This window comes from Ambystoma mexicanum, chromosome 12, assembly GCF_040938575.1.
Source record: "Ambystoma mexicanum isolate Mex_15411 chromosome 12, UKY_AmexF1_1, whole genome shotgun sequence".
NCBI lineage: Eukaryota > Metazoa > Chordata > Amphibia > Caudata > Ambystomatidae > Ambystoma > Ambystoma mexicanum.
This window is the reverse complement of record NC_090936.1, coordinates 1219357165-1219373076: the sequence shown is the minus strand read 5'-3', so window position 1 is coordinate 1219373076 and position 15912 is coordinate 1219357165. Positions and strand designations below refer to the sequence as shown.

At 44.2% G+C, this 15912-nt stretch overlaps 1 protein-coding gene across 1 annotated transcript in view; it reads right to left on the bottom strand.

The window, feature by feature from the left end:
* The window catches only part of UTP20 (UTP20 small subunit processome component), a 1390303-nt gene that overhangs the window by 1074172 nt on the left and 300219 nt on the right, over nucleotides 1–15912 (bottom strand). Inside the window, exon 13 of the mRNA XM_069629877.1 lies at nucleotides 6561–6716. Within this exon, the coding sequence (XP_069485978.1) occupies nucleotides 6561–6716 (156 nt within the window). The remainder of the gene's footprint in view (nucleotides 1–6560; nucleotides 6717–15912) is intronic.

The window sequence follows — 15912 nt, the reverse complement described above, 5'->3', positions numbered from 1 at the left end:
GCATGTTGAGTTTGTCCAGCCATAGCAGTTTGGATATTATTACACCAATCTTCATCTTTGTGGAGTGTTGTAGGAGGAGTGATGGGGGTTTCCAACTCCCTGAAGATGGCAAAAATATCCTTCGTTCCCGATTTCCATTTGCTATCCTTGAGTTGAACGGGGAGGCTTTTGCTTTGATAATGGCCGTTTTATATTCTTTGGATATAGTCTTAAAAATTGACTTGGAGGCGTCATTAGGGAGAGCGCTGTCCTTTTCTTAGCCCTAAGATCGAGTAGTTCTTTGGAGAACCAGGCGTTAGAATGTTTGGACCGCTTGGCTTTTTTCAAGGTGACGTCAACAGCCTGAGAGATGACTGTTTTGAACAGATTGGCAAGAATTTCTGGGTCACTGGAGACGGAGACCTGAGGGCAAGTAATAACAGGTAGGGTGTGAGCCTTTCTTTAGTTAGTTGCCGGGCGCTTCTGGCCAGTGCTGAAGGGAGGGGGGTTTGTTTGACTTGGTCCCTAGAGAAATTGGGCCTCATTGTGAGTCAGCCGGCACAGAAAAAACAGTGGTGGTAAAACCGCCACCACCGTTCTTTCCGGACCGGCTGGCGGGAGGTGTCACTCCCACCAGGTCTGACCTGGCGGGTTTAACACAACCCACATGCAGGCGGAAATGGAAACACTGGCTCCGTCATAGACTGAACCAGTGTTTCCATTGTCCCCAACCCCATGGAGTCCTATGGGACTCCATGGAATGGGGACTTACACAATTCTGCCTCTGGAATTCCCGGGTCGTAATGCCCCGGTAATTCCAGGAATCACTGAGGCAGAATGGTAATACGAGTCCGGCGGTAACCTGCCGGTTTTTCCGGCTCGGTTGCCGCCGGACTCGTAATGAGGCCCATTGAGTTCAAACAGAATGGAGTGGTGATCCAACCAAGGGATAGGGGAGATGTCAGTAACTCTAATGGAATGGTTGTGATGGGCATCCCAGTCAAGGGTGCGCCCCTTACCATGGGTGGGTTCCCTGATGGACTGAGTAAACCCTAAGGTGGATAGTGCTTTACTGAGGGAGGCTGCCTGGGTATCATTAGGGTCATTGAAACCTATATTCAGGTCTGCTAGGAGAATGGATTGGGGAGTTTTCTTCAGATTATCCGACAGAGCACGTATCAGAGCATCCTGGAAGTCTGATACTGCCCTGGTGGTCTATAGATAATATGGAGTGCAATGGTACAGTTAGCGGAGACCTTAACTTTAAGAGGGAGATAGTCACAGTTATGGCCAAGAACCCCTTCTATCTGTCCTCTGGCAATGGAATCTTTTGCAATCAGGGCTACCCCTCCACTTTTCTGAAGAGGGCGGTCCTGTCTAAAGATATTGTATCCTGGGAGGGATGGCAAGTGCTGGGACAGAGGCTTCCGTGAGCCAGGTTTCACTGATCATTAGTAGGTCAGTGTCACAGCTTAGAATGAGATCATGGACATAAAGTGCATGCGCAGGGAGGGAGCGAGCAGTGATGAGGGCACATTTAAGAGGAGCAACAGGTAAGGCCCTATTTGAGGGACTAGGTACAGAGCTATCAAGTTTTAACACCGGCAGGTCAGTAGTCACAGGGTTAGGCATAGGAAGGTGTACATGGATTACATTAGGCATCTGCAGGTGAGCATTGAGGGTGCAAGGCAAGGGCCGGTCAGGCTGCGCAGTATTACACGTAGGCATGTCAACATGAATCACATTGGGCATGGGCCGGACCATATTAATCACATTGGGCAAGGGCAGGCCAGGCTGCGCAGTAATACACATGGGCAGATCAATAATCATCGTATATGGCACAGACTGGATAGCATTGGGAGGCATCGGCATAGCAAGTCATGCAATGGTATGCTTTGATTCAACAGTGTAATAGTGCCACTGGCAACTGGCCTATTAAGAGATGTTTTAGCTATCTCACGGTTAGAGGCATTGGCCACCTGCATGTCCGTAATCTCAGAGTTCGGTGTATGTTGGTCAACGTTCAGACTCAGCTGGTCTATGGTGTCTGACTGTAAGCGGTCGGTGGGTCGGTGTCTCTTTTTACCGGATGCTGAGTACATTGAGGGCGCTTGGAGCGAGAGCACAAGCAAGCGTTCCTTACCAGAATTGAAGGGGGTTCTGATGGGTACTGATGGCAGGTCCGTGCTCTCAGGCGTTTGGCTATAGCTCGTGGGTTATACTGCAGAACAGGAGTTTGGTATATATGTTAATGTTAAAGGACATTTGTACCGCGCACTATCACCACCGGAGTGGTCTCCTGGCTCTCTGGCGGCTCTGAAAGAGGGGAAAGCGAGGGTGAGTTAGTGGGAGGAGGCTGGAAAGGTGCAAGAGGGCTGTGATGTGCTGTTGGAGGCCTCAGCCCGGTGGGTCCGTTGGCTGGGCCTGGGTTTTTTGCGGCCGGTAGTCGTGTACTGTTGGTGTTGTGTGAGTCTATGTGTGTTTTTTGTTTTGTTGTTGAAGTGTAGTGAAGTTTGTGCGGTTTGTTGTGCTGTAGGTTTGTGTTTGGTTTGGAGTTTGAGAGGTGTATGCAAAGGGGGAAATTGTTAGTGGATTGTTTAGTTGGCATTTCTGTCTCTAAGTGAGGCACTGGATTTGCATAATCTCCCCAGATGGGGTGTGGGAGCATTTCTGCACCTCTGTCCTGATCTGGGCTTGTCCGGTACTCGCCGTCCCTTTCACATCTGGCCTCCACTTCCATCAACTTCCTTCGTAACCTTACCTGCCTTCCCTTTCCACTCATGCCTGCTAACATCCACAACTAGGTTAGAGTGTGGTGATTGCTAACATTCAGATAACTATAACAGTGTGGTACCTGGTAGCAATTATGGGGCGAGTGAGGATGTTGGCTGGGATTGGCTGGGGTTGTTGATTCTGTCCCAATAGGTGTCGCTTGTGTTCTATTTGACTTGGCGTTACCTGTCTAGTTGTGGTGGGAGTTTCTTGGTCGGTTCTGGGCGTTGTCAGTGTCCTGTCAAGTTTAGTCGTCATTTTTCCTTTCTGTTGTATTGGTTTTCAGTTTGAGTCTGTGGTGTTGAAGAGCCAGGTTTTTAGTAATTTCCTGAATTTTAAGTGATCTTTGGTGTTTCTTATTTCTTTTGGGATGTTGTTCCAGGTTTTTGCGGCTAAGTGGTAGAAGGAGGTGCCTCCAGGTTTTTTCTTAAGGTATGGTTTTTGTTCCAGGTGGATTTAGTTGCTTGACCGGAGGAGTCTTGTTGGCTTGTAGATTGTTATTTTCTTTTGTAGGAATTCTGCTCCTTGTCCATTGATTGCCCTGTGCGTTATGCACATTGTTTTGAAGTTGATGCAATGTTTCACTGGGAGTCAGTGTAGTGTTTTTAGGGCAGGAGTGATGTGGTCGCCTCTGGATAGTTTGAGGAGTAGTCTGGCTTCTGTATTTTGGATCCATTGTAGTTTTTTCTTCATGAGGTATTCTGGTATTCAGAGGTAGAGGCCGTTTGCATAGTCGATTCTTGACATGATGAGGGCGACGATTGTGAGTGTTTTGTGCGTGAAGGAGCAGAAAGGTAGGATTCTTCTTGCCGTGTGGAGGAGGAAAAAGCGTTTGACTATTGCTTTTATTTGTGGTTTTAAGGTTAGTGTGTTGTCCATCAGGATTTTTTACTACCTTAGATGGTGTTGGTGCGGTTTCCATTTCTGTTGGCCACGGGATGGCGGTTTCGTTCTCTTGATCTTTGGATATGATCATGATTTCTGTCTTTCCTGGGTTGATTTTCAGATTGTTGTCATTCATCCAGTTGAAAACTTCTTCGAGACACTCGAGGGTTGAGTGATCGGCTTGGGTGTCTTCGAATTTGTAGATGATTTGAGTATCATCTGTGTAGTTGTAGCATGTAATGTTGTATTTTTTGAAGATTTGGATAACTGGAGTCTGGTAGATGTTGAAGTACAGTGGTGATAGTGAGGATCCTTGTGGCACTCCACAGTCGTTAACTTGTGGGGTGGATCTGAAGGATTTAATCCATACGGTTTCTGTTCTGTCCGCAAGGAATGATTTAGTCCAGAGCAGTGCTGTGTCTGTTATGCCTATGTCTTCTAGTCTTTTGGTTGGGGTGTCATGGCTAAATGTGTCAAAGGCTGCAGAGAGGTCGAGCAGAATAAGGGCTGAGGTTGTGTTTGAGTCTGCGTTAGTTTTTAGGTCGTCCCAGATGGATAGTAGTGCTGTTTCCGTTCCTCTTGCGGGTCTGAAACCGACTTGTGCTTTGTCTAGCAGGTGGTGATTTTCTATGTGTTCTTGGGTTAGTGTGTATACGTAGGTTTCAAGGAGTTTTGCTAGGTAGGGAATGTTTGAAATTGGCCTGTAGTTGGAGAGGTCTTCTACGTCACCACGTGTGTTTTTTAAAAGTGGATTGATATATGCTGATTTGAAGGTCCTTGGTACAGTTCCTGTTGCTAGTGATAGATTTAAAAGGTTTCTGTAATATTCTGCTGGCGTTCCTTGTGCGAGGATTGATTTGTAGATGTCCGGGGGACAGGGATCCAAAGGTGATCCTGCTTTCTTGCTGTGTTTTACCAGCATTGCGAATGCCTCTGCTGATATTTCAGGAAAGTTTTGGAGTTTGTGCTGTATATATAGTGGAAAGCACTATGAGCCGTCGAGCAGCCAACAAGGAAAGCCACTTATCTTGGCAGACCTGCTCTCAAACAATATAGTGTGTATGACCGAATGATTGGTCATTGTGGTACTGTTGAATTAGTAAAACAGGCCATCCTTTCCTTCTTTTTTCACTTTAAATACACGTATATTCAATGTTTCAAACTTAGATCTCACTGACTGAATTGTTCATTGATGTTTTGACCTTCTTTCATCTTTGTTTGAGTATTGTATTATTATGAAAATTAATTTCTATTTTATAAAAAAATAATTTCCTATTTGCTCTATTTCTGTTTGTGATTTTGGTTCTCTCAGCCCTTTTTTCATTTATATGCATTTATTTAAATTGAGAACCAACCCAATATAGGGATTGTTTTCAGTATCTTCAGAGGCTATAAATAGTGATATCTGTTTTGGATACACACCATTTCGAACAAAAAAAATGTTTTAAATGTCTAGTACTCGTTTTAGCATAGTGGATAATATTGTTTACTTTTTTTCCTCGATGTCCCGATCCACATTTTGCTTTAGGGACCCCTCCCTAAACAACTTTTGTATGCACTTACCTTGGTTGACTGAAGGTACGCTTCCTCAGGAAGTGGGGCATCCATCAGGCAGCCGCAAGCAGCGGAGAGCTACGGAGAGGGTGAATGGCCTTAACTCCCGGCCTTCAGGCTCCGGCTTCGCCTGTCGATCAGCCTCCTCTCCCTTTAGGGCGGGAGGGGGCAGGCTGGCAGACATGGGAAGCCAATCTGGAATCCGGGCTGTGGCAGTGATACTCTTTGTTCACAGCAATTTGTGGGAGGTTGCTACGGCAACCATGGCCACCATTCTGGGGGCATGTAGGTGCTGCAGATGAAAGGCAGCACTCCGGTGCCCCTGGATTCTTCGCGGCTGGGTTTCTCAGCATATCCGATGGTGCAGCATGCAGCAGAGCTGCGGAGAGCGAGAGAGCGTTCTTGGGTTTATGTGTGCTATGGCCTGCTTATTGGATTTGGGGGCCCGCACATGGGGTTCCGACGCCCCCTGCTCACCTTCGATGCCACTCATGACCCCGATACTACCCTTGCTGGAGTCTTCCGTCACATCGATGGAGGCTTTGGCCTGCATGGCGTGAGCGGGCCAGCGTTTGGTGTGCCAATCCTTTAAAGTTTTAGGTCGAAAAAATGTACAAGATTTGCAAACTTTTTCGGGGTGATCCCTCGGGAGACAGTAATTGCACACTGTGCGTGTTCTTCCACAGGAATTTTCGGTGGCATTTAGGGCAAAATGTAAAGGGAGTTTTGTTCATTATTTTTACAAGGGCAGATTGGTGATGAAAAAGTAAAGGGGATGACAGAATATGCATTCTCTTAAGAGGTCAGTATGGAGAACCTCCCCCCTCTCTCCCTACTAAAATGGGCAGAAGCCCGAAGAGGCCTATCCAGGCCGTGTCTGGTCAATGATCAGTCAATTCGTCGATGATGAGGTTGTTTGCCAAAAGCCATTGAGCAGTCTGTTGGCCGTGCAGCGAAGCGAACAATAAGGAAATAAAGAGTCCACAAGTAAACTTTCAACCAATTAAAGGCATCAGCCTAGAAGAGAACTCTGCGTTTGCGACCGACTTCGATGGCGGAAAAAAACAATCTGAGGGACCTCGACGAATGAAGCACCATGGGTACAGTACACATCCACTAGGGACAGTATTACTAACACTACCTGTCGGCGTCCGTTTGAGTTTCTAAAACAAATCTTGGAATACTCTGCAACTAACACTAGATGTCGGACTATGCAGAGCATGCGATCTGAGCAGATCCACAAGCTCCAGAAATAAATTGTAATATATATATATATATATATATGCTAAGAATTTTTATAATCACTACACATTATAGAATACAAATTCACATAACAGTTAATCAAATAAACCAGTTCATAAATTAATTACCTTATGTGAGGAAGAACGACGAGGGCAGTCCAAGGAAGCGACAGGTCGGCCACACCTTTCCCATCTGGTAATTCAATCAAAGATAAAATATAGTCTAGCACCGGCACGTGCCCTCCATCCCGGCGTGCCTCACTTTCTCCCTGTCCGTCGGTGAATCTGAAAAATAATAGCACAATATATTGGAATGAATGGGCGATTTGCACCACACAAGCCTGTGAGCTGGAGCTTTGGAGGTCAGACGTCCGGCTGATAACCAGGCTGAGCTACTAGAGGAGAGATTGCACAGCCTGCTTGTAAAATTTTCAGTATTATCTATGATGTGACCCACGAAGTTCAGGGGCAGTCCTCGTATTTCATCAATTGTCACACAGAACCACACTGGCACCTCTGCTCTCGCCGGGGCTTCCCAATTCTCATGTTTTACACTTCCTTTATAAACTAATCGTTTCCGAATGCTTATTCCCTTATGACACCCAAATTCTCATCTCCTTTCCATCCTTCACCACTAAGCAACCTCACACGTATCCATTTATCTGCCATTGGGCTGCACTTAGGTGCCTAACACTCAACTCCAGTACAAATGAAATTGTAATACAACTGGTCCAAAGAAACACTGAAACACTATGCATCTAAAATTAAAGGATTGATTTAAATACAAGTACAAGTAGGCCTAGATAAATCTAGGGGTAAATAAGCACTAACAGATTATATGAAATCACAATTATAACAACACAACACTCTACTTGAAGGTACACAGACCAAAATATAGACCTTATTTGGAATGCCTAACAGTAGTTCTAGATAAGCCAAAACCTTTTCATACACATTCAGTATAGGTCACACCTATTCTTGGGGAGTGAAAATCAATGGTTACTTTCACAATTACATTTAGTAATGCAACGGCAGAAGACCCTTCCAGTTGTACAGTGACTCTCAGTACAAATCACATAATCAGTCAACTGGACAATATAATGTTTGTGAATAATCAAACACTTATTCCAGTAACAGTAAAAACCTATAACTACTTATATGAGAAGCGAGTTAAGTGAGACAGTTGGCAGGACATAGGGCAGCTACTTTTCACTTGGTTTGCAATTTTTTGGTAACATTGCAACATTTCAATTGGAACGCTGTGTGGAAGAAGATCCGTTCCCTTTAAACCCACGATGAATGCTGGGAACGCTGTGGGCGGCTCCCCCTAATACAACTCTCCAGACTCAAAAGCTCGAAAAAGCGCAAAGTGAGACAGTTGGTAGTTAGCAGGAAGCAGGTGGCAGGCCCGGCGTGATATTGTGAGAGCTACAGCCACTGCCTTTTGCTAGCCCCCTAACAACCAGCCCGCTCACCACCAGGAGGCGTGTATAATTGGGACCCCAGAGCTGATCTGCTATCTGCTGCTATCTGCTGAAACAAACAGTAACTAATCTGAGGGCAACTTGAAGTATAACATCGCTGACATCTAGGTGCTTATGCCCGCTTGACCCAGTTCGAGCGGCTGTAACTCCGGGGAGACTGCAGGGCTACGCCCTTTGATCCATGAAGTCCCGAGCAATTCAGACAAGCAGGCGCTCCCATTTTATCTCTTGAAGCACGTCCACTTACACACCCCTAAGTGCAAAGCGATAATGAAAACCCACCAAATAAAGTTAGTCTTAAACACTCAGACTACAACTGATGTCAAAGCCGGCTCAAATCCAGAAAAAGACGAGTGTTCTCCAAATCCTGTAAATGACATGGCTCTAAGTTCTCCGACAGGCTTGATCAAATGACAAAGATCGGAGGAACAGCGAATAATAACAAGCACTAATGCAAATGATAGTCGGCAATGAGATAACATCTCCCCGATAGGTGGATTGACAAATATGGAAACCGAAGTTGGAAACACTTTGACGACAGGAAAACTATTTTTTTAAAAAAGGCAATTGAAAGTATCTACATTATCAGCAGTGCCTAATGCAGAAGCAATTGATGCTCATCTGGATGATGTTTTCATTGACACTGCGAGTCTCGACTCATCCAGGACTCTAACAAAGCCAGATGATATGAACACGTGTAGTAAGGAAAACAGAACAGATGCCACGAAAGAACGCACATCGTTGTCGCAACTCAACATCGAGCAAGGCTCTTTAACAAGCGAAAGCGGCCCTGAACCCATGGATCTGTGAAAAATCTAAAGAACTCGGACAGTGCAGCACAATTGGTCAAAGATCTTTCTATACTTGCTGAAAAGATCTCAACTCAAAAAAGAAAGAGCCTGGCATCTATTCAAAATAGGTTCCTGGAGATAGAATGTAACATGTCAACAGATGGACTCCAACCCAGATCACCTTTAAGTGATTTAAAAAAAGAACAATGCTAGTCAAGCTGAAGACACATTACCAGATGAAGAGATGAGCCCAGGCGAGGAAAATATCTTGCTCCTAGCAGAAAAGCAAAATCGCTGAATTCAAGTTCGAATGCGATGAAGCAAATTCCCCAAATTAACCCCAATTTATCAGACTCTAGTAGCCTCTCAATCAAATCTGGAAAATCAAAATTGGGAACCAACAAAGGAAAATCTAAATGCCACCACAATGAATATCGATGCATCAGAAATTCAGCAAACCATCTTAGCCTCCATTTTACTCTCACCACCCCCCTTCTTCAAATTGTATGAAGCGCTATATGAAGCCTCGAGAGACCAAAGCACCTTGACTGCCATGATACAGTCGAAATTAACAACGATTGAGATCTTGGCAATAAAAGTTGAATCCCACCTAGACAAGGAAGCAGAAACTTTGCTGGTGTGGCAAAATCGGCTATCTGACTTAGCTCGGAGGGAAGCCAATGACAACTCTACTTTAATGGAAGTGATACTGGAGGACTGCAGGTGGATGCATTCTATGTGGAAAAGCCCTAAACCTAATAAACCACCATCTCAAACAGATGAACCGGTCTCTGATTCAAAGAAAATAGACACAAGCAATGCCAGTGGATTTAACTCTGCCGGAAAATGATAAACGAACCGGAAGAAATATGTTTTCCATCTTTACAGAAAAGGATCCAGTGAAAGCAAAGGGAGACAGGGGACCTTCATTAGAAAAAGCTATAATGAAGGAAAAAAAAAGAAAACCAAAAATCAACCAATAATGAAAAAAGCAGAAAGCGACTGGTTCACGAGCATTTCTCAGAAACCTGTGAACTCTGCCTAAGCTCGAAGTTCCGCAGCCTTTGAAGAAAGCGAGGAAAGAACTAACAATAGTTGAAAGAGATCTACCTATAGCTGAGAAAAAACTATGTTCCCTGAAGATCTGATCTCCTATGAAGAGGAATATGCGGCAGTCGAAGACGAAACATGTCTTAGTGACTTGGTAGAACTCATTGAGTAAGAGGATGAAGACACTCACTGGAATTACCCATCAGTATCGGAATGGGCAGAAATTGAAGGCTTAGCTGCCACAATCTGAGATTAAGCAAGAAAAAGAGAAGTAAATAAAATACAAACTAGCGAGTCACCTCCTGTGAAAAGGCAAGAGGTGCCTAAAGACTTCTTAACAATGGAACAAAAGAGAAAAAAATTGATAGCACCAAATAAGCAACATCTTATTCCAAAATTGAAACCAAGAAGCAAAAGTCAACGGGACTACAGCTCAAAGCCTAAAAAGAAAAGCTAAAAATATATTTAGAATGAATTGACAAAGGACAGAAAGCACACATTTTGAATAGACTAACTGTAATGAAACTATTCCAACACATACCTTGCTTAAGATTCATATGTACTGATGGTATAAAGATAGTTGAATTTGTTTCTGGAAAATCGATCGATGAAGTAGTCTTACACCAGACATCATGGAAAATCAAGACGGCGATCCTAGAACAGAATGTGAAACTACTGCAATTGGGATATGATCTCCAAGACTATCAGTTATCCATTCACCAGAGAGAACTAAGAATGCCTCCAGTTAAAGATAAACGAGAAGTGAAAAGAAACGTTCATCAGAACTCTAGTCGAGAGCCCTTGAAGAAATCTAGCTCTAATACAAAAAGAGATAACTATAATCGCACAGAGTTTTCAACCAAATCAACAGGGACCATCTGAGGAGATTTGAAAAAGTGAATCAAAATCTGAAAAAGGAAAACCTCCCAACTAAATACTGAAGAAAAGATTCTGGTTGGGGAACGAGGCAGGGCAGGAAATGCGGAAAATCATAGACAAACAAGACTTCCGTAAAATTCAGTTTACAGTGAGAAATAGCGTGATAAAAGCGCAGAGAGAGGCTGTTACCAAGGAGAACTCTTGGAACTGGCTTGCTGATGCCCTAGCAGAGTGAAAGAAGCAATAGATCTTTGACATAACAACAACTTCATGCTCTTGGTTTACCAGTTGGAATAACAGAGGTTTTAAACCTCTGTTTTTGGAGGAGAGGAAGAATCTATTAAACCTGGTTAAGGAATGCCCCAGCATGCAATGGTTATGAATCATTTCTAAACCCAGCTGTTAAGGGTCTCATGGGAAGGCCCTATTCGGAGTTATTAACTTTGATAAAAACAGCCTCAGAATTTCATGTGATCCTGCACAGTAACCCCAATCCATATATCCAGACTTTACACCTACAAAGGAAAAATGTAAAACAGCAAAGAATGGTGATATGGATAAATGTCTATTGGAGAGTTAATTCAATTCAAGAATGTGACTTTATATAAACTCTATGTAATGAAATAGATCAAGTTACACCCGGTTGGAATGAGGCACTGGTGATCGTTTGTGGTGACTAACATTAATCTATTAGATAAGGGCTTCCCAAAAAAAGAAAAGGACTTGTCTAATAAGGCCCGAAACTGGGACCAGCAAGCAAATGTAAGAGCTTTATACATGCTCCATGGACAAACAGCTGGCGATATTCCAGGAAGCAGTACATGGGGCCGGGAAAACAAGAGATACTGTTTAGAGTATTTCTTTGTATCAGGGAACCTAAAAAATAGAGTAACACCCTAGAAGTGAAGCCTCAACTTACAAGTGACCATGATCTAATTGCAATGGCCTTGGAGGTAGAGGGATCCCAAAACCATTGTGAGTACATTGGCACAGTTGAACTATCATGGGCCAGAAATAGATAAAAAATTGGTAAGAATGAGATCCTTAAGATCGGCCACACATTTAAACAAGCGCTAGATGTTGACATGAACCAGGTAGAGTATACGTGGATTTTTAGAGACTTTTTAAAACCATGTAAATCCCATGAGGTGAACTTGAAGAACCACTACGATCCAATGGTGCATAAAGCCAAAAAACGCTTCCAAGCAGATATTCGAAAATTAAAAAATACAAAGCCCTCGGAGTGGAGAGAAATGATACGACTAAGGAAACACAGGTACAAAAACTGGTAGATTGCTACTAAATCACAGCAAATGCAATCTGAAGCTGAGAATGTGTTAAAAGCAAATCTCCCAGAAAAACACTCAAGACCTTTGGGAACTGCTAAATAATGGTGGAGCGTTCAGAATCGACAAAATGATCGGAAAAATTAGCGAGGCAAGATGGTGCATACATTACAAGACTGTTTTCAGGGCCAGAAGATACTTCCATCATAACAACCTTAAATTTACAACAAGAGTGGCACATTAACTTAGATATAGACGATGTTGAGGCAAGAATTAAGAAACTCAGTTCTTCCAGAGCATACGGCCCAGACGGGATATCAAACCATTCACTAAAAGAAAATCCTGAAGAATGGAGTAAAATCTTAATGCAAATCTACAAACAAGTCCTAAAAACTAAACAGAGATCCTGGTGTGAGGCCACAATTGTACCAATCTTTAAAAAAGGCGGCAGGAAATATCCTCACAACTACTGCCCCATTGCGTTGTTAGACTATGGGTGAGCTGTTTACGACAATACTCCGAGATCTAACAAAATGGGCTAAGAAGGCAAGAATCCTGGACCAACATCAAACTGGGTTCATTAAAGGTGTCAGAACATCGCTAAACATCTTCATATTAGGATTACTCAAATCTAAAGCATTAAAAGCCAGAACAAGAATGTATATGGCTTTTCTAGACCAATTGACGCAATTCGCGCACTTTTACACAAACACTTCGGTACAAATCAGACTTTTAAGCTCCGGTGTGCCACCAAAGAAGATCCACACACAGAGAGGCTTGAAACAAGGGTGCGCACTAGCTGCATTCCAGTTCAGCCTTTACATCGCCGATCTAGGAGTGCCCCAAGATGAAGCTCGAGCTTTTCCACCTAAAATAAATACTAAATTAATACCATGGATACTCTACACTTATGATATTGTGTTCATGGACTTTACCCCGGTGGGCCTACAAAGGAGAATACTTTGTTTTCAACAGTATCTTCAAACAAATTATATAAAAATCAATGCCCACAAATCTAAAGTCCTACAGATGTCATCAGCTCGAGTTCTGAACCTCAGAAACCAAAATTGGTGGATAAACGGCGTGAAACTGGAAGTCGTAGATTCAATGCCATTCTTAAGAGTGTTGATTAATAAAAAATGTGATGTTCACTATCAATCACTCCGAATAAAAACTAAACGCTTAGCAGCACAAGGAACTCAAATCCTCCAAAAATATGGGAGATACTCTCCGATAACCCTGGTGGCTTTCTACCGCCAAAAGGTTGCTGCTATCCTGACATATGGAGCGCAAGGTAAGGTAGGTTATGTCCATCATGGAAAATCTGGCCACTGTTAGGACTTTTTTGGCGGACATGCCTACGACTACCTAATACCCTTCAGATTGCGGTTATCCGCCAAGAACAAACTTCAATCTCTTGAGAGCATGGTGTTATGGAAATCAATAACACTGTATAGGAAAATTAAGTTAGCTAAATGTGTTTCACCTCAAGAAATCTTTGTTGATCAAAATAAAAGCAAAGGTTCCATGCTCCAAACCGCGAAAATAATGAATGACCACGATCTGTGTGAAGAAGAACTACTTGTTATTCCCACAAAAATTAAGAAGAGATTAGCTGAACAGGACTGTATTGAAACTGTGAAACTGATAAATCAAGACTTCAACAGACCGTCTCAAGAAAAAGAAAAGAAAGGGTTAAACAATCTGCCCCTATATCTGAAAAAAATCCCCTCCCCAATTTACCAAAATCTCCTCCTGCGAGTGAGATTAAACATCTTAAACACCAATGAGATCAACTTTGGAGAGGAAATTAATATCTAAGTGAGGCTTATTGCAGATTCTGCAGAATGGAGGTCACTATTGAAACCTTGATGCATTGGGTGACTATCTGCCCTAACTTGGTTGACTTACGCTCCACACACCTGAAGAACATAAAAATGATGCCTCATATGAACCTTGATCAGAACTGGTGGGAGTGGATAATCAAGGGAGAGCGCACCAGTTCATGTCTTGAAGTGCTTAAGCTCATAGAAGCCATTTTATTAAACGCAGAAGCCATGCGCGAATGATGAAATAGGGAACAATGGATACTTTTGAACATTCAAAGCTACTTATTAGAAACTGCCTATATCGGGATTCCAAGATGGCGGCCAAGCAGGGAGGACGTGCGTGAGCGGAGCTCCGTCCCCGAGCTTGAGGCGCAACAATCAAGAAAGACAAAAAAGAAGGCCTTTGGTCCCCGTTATATAGAGAGAAGGAGGTGGAGACCCACACATCCGGGAAGGAACTGAGAGGAAACTGAGATCAGCTCGCCCCCAAGTCAAGAAGCAGCGGAGAAATACCTGCTGCGTAACAGGACGAGACCGCTGGCGGGAACATCCTCGCGGAGAGCGGATTGAGTAGCGGTGCAACAGGAGGGCGAAAACAAGCATTCAACTGAGGCAAAGGCCCCCCAGACAAGGACTGCACAGGAGACCCGCCACATAGGGGGGGAATGGTGGCCCACCCCCCACCGACAAGGGACGCCCGCGGGGTTAGCCGGGCAGTGGCGAGTGGTGTGGGAGGTGCAACGGAGGTGCAACGGAGCCCCCCGGGCGCACTCCACAGACCCCCCCCCGTCCCCACAACACAGCACCCACATGGACTAGGCGGAGAAAGAGGGGGAAGTGGGTCGTGGCCCCCCCCCCCCTTCAGCAGCACAGCGGAGCATCCCCGCGAGAGAAAACCTCAACAGGTAGGAGGAGAACGGGGACGAGAAGACAAAGAGGCGGGCCCCTGCGACCTGCCGAACACTCCAGTAACATCAGAGCCGGGGAGAAGATCACCAAAATGTAGTAGAGGCCCATGGGAGAGCAGGGAAAACAAAAGAAAGAAAAGGAGTAAACGGGGAGGGGAAACAAGAAAAACAGAAGAAAAAGAAGGAAAAAAAAAAAACACTCCCTGACCACAAGGCAACATATACAATCAACAGCCACCCCTCCATCTCAGACAAAACACTGAGATTCAGGACAGGTAAAGGGAACACCATAAGCCACAAAGGTCCCTCCTCAGGACCCAGATCACAAGGATATAGGGCCGGGCACCCCCGTCAGAAAGGGCACACCACACAATACGTAACAAAAACGCCCTCACCCAGAACAATAGACAATAAGGGGAAAGAATCCCGATGAGCAGCGGGGGCAAGGACATTCACTTGAAAACGCGAAGAAGCCATCAAGGACACCACAGAGGAGACAGGCAAAAACTAAGAAACAAAAGGCGCATACATGTCAAATGTCGCCAAGCACAACAAACACAAACCCCAAGCAACAAATCAAAACAAGATCAAAACCTGCTCCAACTCTGGGGAACAGACTCGGGGGCAACATTAAAAGCAAACACGCAAAAATCAAAGGAAAAGACCACACTAGATCAGACAGAAGGGACAGAACTGGCCACAAAAGACGACATGAAAATGTGGTTCAAGGAACTTCAGGAGCAACTCATATCCACCATGCAAGTGCAAATGGAAAGTTTGAAAGGGGAAATGAAACAGTCGCTCCAAGAGTTGAAAACAGACATAGGAAGCTTGGAGGAGAGAACGGACACCTTGGAGAAAACTGTCCAGAATCAAGACGAAGAAATGCTACAATATGCGGAAGCCCAAGAACGATTGGCCAGACTATCCCAAGAACTAGAATCCCAATGTGAGGATTTAGAAAACCGATCCAGAAGAGCAAACATACAAATTAAAAATATGGCAGAATCGGTTGAAGATAAAGGCCTGCGGACAGCAGTGCAGCAGGTGCTTCAAGACATACTCACAAATGGCACAGAGGAGGAGATATAGATGGACAGAATCCATAGAGTGGGCCCACGCAGAGTGGGAGAACCAGGAGCCCGTCCAAGAGACGTCCTGGTAGCAATGACGCAATATATCCAAAAAAGAACAAATATTGAAGAAAGCCAGAACTATAGACCACATCAGAACGAACGGGGAAGAAATACTCCT